Genomic DNA, 5,589 nt, shown 5'->3' with positions numbered 1-5,589 from the left:
TAGAAAAAAAACAACAGAAAATGCCCCCCCGGGGGGGGGGGGGGGGGGTCCTCCAGCACAGGGGGCTTATCTGCACATGGAGGACGTGTGTGCGTGGACGGGGAAGGCCAGCCTGACATTCAGAGAATCGTTGTGTTGGACGAGGGACGCATGCTGGTAATGGAGAACCAACTCCTTCAGTGTGCTGTACAGATTGTATGGCTCTGCGAAGCCGTAGCCCCGCGACGTGCCGTAGATGACGCAATGCTTCACGTCTCCATCCGCCCTGCGAACAACAAGAACAACGCGGTGAGCATCATACAACACGTGTCATACAAGGCGGGCTGGTCATGGGAACGGTCAGAACTCTATCAGCGTCAATATGAATCCCTACTTAAAGGAGAAATCTGCATGCTGGAAAATGCCGGTCGTCTGGCTTTCTCTGCTACTTAATTCTCAGGATGAGTCACTGAAAGCAAAGGCTGAACACATGATGATCACATGACTTGTCAGCCATTGGACCCGTCTGAGGGGCCAACAACTCTCATTTTCTGCATAGCTTCCTTTCTTGCTGCTCTCCCGGATTAGGAACGCTCCGTCGCGCTTCCCCCGGAGTAACTCTTCAGCTTCCATCCGGTTGAGATCTCCCACAAACCAAGTCTTCTCGTCGTAGTGCGGCAGCAGCTCCTCCTCATCGCTCATGAAGTAGGGACTGTTATCAGCGGGAAGAGAGGAAGAAGATCGGTTACTATCAGATGGCGGCAGCTGCAGAACCCAAGCCGAGCGGACACATGGAGGAGACTCACTCATCTGGACTCTCAGTCTTCAGTCCCAGCCACTCGTTGATCCTCTTCTGCCGCACGCCTTTGTGAGTCAGCCACCTGCCAGGACAACGGAGACTTATTATTGATCATACCGGTCACCGGAGGTTCTAACGAGGGACATACTCCATGCTGCTAGAGTCCATACACCACCAGGGGACCCAGTGCCAGACAAACTCCATGCTACGGGAGCACATATACTACTAAAAAGGACCCAATACTGGACAAATTGCACGATACTAGGCAGAACACACAGGGCTATATATAATGGGAGTAGTAGTGGCCCGGCTATGCCGGTAACTCACACCAGGTACTGGTCTCTATATAATGGGAGTAGTAGTGGCCCGGCTATGCCGGTAACTCACACCAGGTACCGGTCTCTATATAATGGGAGTAGTAGTGGCCCGGCTATGCTGGTAACTCACACCAGGTACTGGTCTCTATATAATGGGAGTAGTAGTGGCCCGGCTATGCCGGTAACTCACACCAGGTACTGGTCTCTATATAATGGGAGTAGTAGTGGCCCGGCTATGCTGGTAACTCACACCAGGTACTGGTCTCTATATAATGGGAGTAGTAGTGGCCCGGCTATGCTGGTAACTCACACCAGGTACCGGTCTCTATATAATGGGAGTAGTAGTGGCCCGGCTATGCCGGTAACTCACACCAGGTACTGGTCTCTATATAATGGGAGTAGTAGTGGCCCGGCTATGCTGGTAACTCACACCAGGTACTGGTCTCTATATAATGGGAGTAGTAGTGGCCCGGCTATGCTGGTAACTCACACCAGGTACTGGTCCCGTATCTTCCTCAGCTGGATCAGATCCGGTTTGATGCTGTTCATCTTCTTGTCTATCTCTCGGTTCTCCTGGGCCTGCTTCTTCAGGTCTTGCTCCAGTCGCAGTTTGCTGTCATGAATCTCCCCCAGACGCGATTTTAGCTTCTCATAATTGATGATGATTCTGGAGAAAGGACGAGACACTCAGCGCTCGGTGTACACTATATACACACACACACACACACTATATACACACACACACTATATACACACACACACACACTATATACACACACACACACTACACACACACACTATATACACACACACTATATACACACTATATACACACACAAACTATATACACACACACACACACACTATATACACACACACACTACACACTATATACACACACTATATACACACACACACACACAGTATATACACACAGTATATACACACACACACACACTATATACACACACACACAACACACTATATATACACACACACACACACCATATACACACACACACCATACACTACACACTATATACACACACACACACTATATACACACACACTATATACACACACTATATACACACACACACTATATATACACACACACACTATATACACACACACCATACACTACACACTATATACACACACACACTATATACACACACACACTATATACACACACACACTACATACAGTATATACTATATACACACACACACACACACACACACTACATACACTATATACACACACACAAGTGAGGGGAGTACAGGGCTATACAAAGGAGAGGGGGAGGGGATCGCACATTACAAGGGGCATCTTGTGGAATTGCAGGTGATGCAACCAATATACATCCGTCCTTTATCCTGTACACTGCGGGGGAAACAAACCAACCAATAGGAAAAGGTCCGAAATCCCTGCTGCTCACCCTGCAGACCCTTTAGTATTAGGCCGGCCATACGCAGACCTATTTTCTTTTTGCTCAAGCCGCGGGCTGGACCCGAATCCTCCAGCAACACTAACAGCGCGTCAATGGAGGAATCCCGCTGCATACATACAGCGGCTTCCGGGACACCCGACCAGAGCGAGCATCTCATTGGCTGCCGGCTCTGATCGAGCGAAGATTTTCCCACCGGCTCCTTCGATCGAAAAGGGTGCCGACAGCGGTACAGAGAGTGCGAGTTTTCGTCGGTTCCTCAAAAACCAGCCGACATTGAAACCGTGCATGGGCGCCTTTATCTTGGCAGCCTGACCGTTTTCTGCATCATTACATACGCGGAATATTCTATGCAGCCCTCTGATGTCAGGGGCCTCGCTGTACGAAGCTCTGTGGAGGTCCAGTGATGGCTGCCTCTAAGAAATGAGATTTAACTCCGAATCCAATTATATTTTTACAAAAAATATTTGTTGGGTATCGAATTTGTATTCCATGGTCACATGACCACACAAGCCTCCTTTTGCGCCCTCCTTCCTAACAGCCTATTTGGCAATTGTAACCAAGACCCGGAGCGCCTTAGTGAACGAGCGCCCGTATACATGGTCATGTCCCTTCTATGAAGACCTCTATGGGGGTGACCTGGGCTGACCTGTGAGGTCTTGGTGTACTCCTCGTACAGCCCGTCATACTCTCGGCTCTTGTCCTGAAACTGCCAGTGATATTCCTGGAGCTTCTTCCCCACGGCGTCAATGTTGTCCTCCTTCACCAGCTGGTCCTGTTCAGAGCAACGAAAGATGGCCGTGTTAGTACAAAATGGGCCGGCAATATCCCAACCAACCTCCTCCATGCGGAGCGCAGTGCTCACCTGCTGGTACCGGGACACCGGGTACAAGAGCTTGACGTCCAGCTTGGGGTTATACTGGGCCAGAGACTCGTGTCTGTAATGGTTGATGAGTTCCACGACAGACTTGAAGGTGAGAGGATCGGAGAATCCGTACTTCCCATCGCGGTGATAAATCTTTATCAGTTTGTTGTTCCCGCCCTTTCTAGAATAACGGAAGAGAACGGTGAGAGGAACGCAGAACGCAACGCAGACGAGGGTCACCGCATGAGGCACATACACTTTACAGGCTCCCGGGTGACATGCAGCAGAGTGACCTTTGCAATGCGTTTACATAACATGACGGCGGATGCGATTAATATCGATGACGCTCAGACTAGGGATGTCCCGATACCGGTACTAGCATCGTTACCGGGACCGATACCGGGCATTTTGACAAGTAATTGTACTCGACAGATTGCCCCGATACAAAGCGCCGAAGCTTGCGCCATGTTTTTTTGTTTTGTTTAACGTCACTGCTGCTCCGGTGGCCGGCGCTCCAGGCTGTCGCCGGCCACCTAAATTAGGACGCCACCTGAAGCGCCGCCCACCGGAGCAACAGTGACGCGACGCTCCTCACGTGTGAGGAAAAACGTGAGGCACCGCGATCAAGGCAACAGTGAGTAAGACGGGGCCCGGGCTTAGTTTTTTGTGTGATCTGCTGCAGTGCATTCTATATGTCCTGTACATGTGCTACATATATAATACACTGCAGTAATAGAGTTACAATTATCCCCTGCTAACACGAATGGGTTGAATCATGATCCATAGTACAACTACATGTTATGTACTACGGATCATTGAACCCCATTCATGTTAGCAGGGGATCGTTGTAACTCTATTACTGCAGTGTACGGGACGTATGTGCTGTATATGTATTATGGATCATGATTTAACCTATTCATGTTAGCAGGGCAGAATTGTGAGCTCCTTCCACAAGCTGAGCACCGAGACGCGATGCAGCGATCCGACTACAAGAGGCACCGCATGAGGCTACGGGGATCGGAGTGAAACTGTGAGTAAGGGAAGCTGGGACGGGGCTGGCGGTAAATCTATTGCTATAGTGTACTGGACGTGTGTAATGTATATGTAGTACATATATACAGCACACACTAATTATATATATATATATATATATATTAGTGTGTGCTGTATATATATGAGGTGTGTGTGTATATATATATTACACACACACACACACACACACACACACACACATATTTCATATATATATACAGCACACACCTCATATATATATATATATACACACACACACACACACACACATATTTCATATATATACAGCACACACCTCCATTACACTGCAGCAATATATTTACAATTCTCCGCTGCTAACATGAAGGGGTTAAATCATCACCCATAGTACATAACATGATGTTGTACTACGGATCATTTAAAGCCACCTGTCCCTTTAAGAAAACGTATCGGTAATTGGTATCGGCAAGTACATGAGGGGGGAAGTACTTGGTCCTGAAAAAGTGGCATCGGGACGTCCCTGCCTCAGGCAAGTCCTGCACAAAGGTCCGTCTCTCACCTGAGTGTCAGCGTATAATCTCCCTGCATCTTGGTGGAGGCGTCACGGACCAGGAACGTCCCGTCCGGCATGTCGCGTAGTTTGTCATTCACCTCCTCCCTGCAGACAGGAAGTGGAATTCAGCTTCTGCTACACAATTCACACACTTCTTTACACACGGGGTGAATATTGGGATGGTTACCTGGAGATGTCCCCCCAGTACCACTCTGCGTCCTGGAGCGCGGTGCCGGAGCCATCTTTATTGCTGCTGGTACACAGAGGACTCGCGGGTTTGGCTGGTTTTGGGGGAAGTGCTGCAAAAATTCAATGAGAACAAGATTAGAAAAAAAAAACAAATTGCGGCATAAAATGTATCAGATGATCAAAGAAAGCGAACACGCCATAGAACACGTCATATAACTAACGCGCCATAGAACACGTCATATAACTAACACGCCATAGAACACGTCTGTCAGGTGACAGAACGAAGAGGCTCAACATAGACACCCCATTGGTAGATCCTCCAACGCCACAGACACGGAAGACACAACATCCGAAGCCTCAAACATGACAACGCGGATCGTTCATGAAAACAAATAATTAAACTGATATAAAAAGTATCCCCCCCCC

General features: G+C 48.5%; 1 protein-coding gene across 1 annotated transcript in view; it reads right to left on the bottom strand.

Moving 5' to 3' along the window:
* Window positions 1–5,589, bottom strand: part of LOC108802963 (phosphatidylinositol 3-kinase regulatory subunit gamma-like) — a 14,494-nt gene that overhangs the window by 229 nt on the left and 8,676 nt on the right. Inside the window, exons 2-10 of the mRNA XM_018574809.1 lie at window positions 5,162–5,273; window positions 4,981–5,079; window positions 3,411–3,591; window positions 3,195–3,320; window positions 2,663–2,961; window positions 1,586–1,762; window positions 786–860; window positions 515–691; window positions 44–265 (exon numbers count right to left, since the gene is read on the bottom strand). Of these exons, the coding sequence (XP_018430311.1) occupies window positions 67–265; window positions 515–691; window positions 786–860; window positions 1,586–1,762; window positions 2,663–2,961; window positions 3,195–3,320; window positions 3,411–3,591; window positions 4,981–5,079; window positions 5,162–5,273 (1,445 nt within the window). The 3' untranslated portion in view covers window positions 44–66. The remainder of the gene's footprint in view (window positions 1–43; window positions 266–514; window positions 692–785; window positions 861–1,585; window positions 1,763–2,662; window positions 2,962–3,194; window positions 3,321–3,410; window positions 3,592–4,980; window positions 5,080–5,161; window positions 5,274–5,589) is intronic.

This window comes from Nanorana parkeri, unplaced genomic scaffold, assembly GCF_000935625.1.
Source record: "Nanorana parkeri isolate BGI_ZX_2015 unplaced genomic scaffold, ASM93562v1 scaffold3253, whole genome shotgun sequence".
In the NCBI taxonomy this organism is placed as follows: domain Eukaryota; kingdom Metazoa; phylum Chordata; class Amphibia; order Anura; family Dicroglossidae; genus Nanorana; species Nanorana parkeri.
The sequence above is the reverse complement of the archived record's forward strand: the minus strand, read 5'-3'. Positions and strand labels throughout refer to the sequence as shown.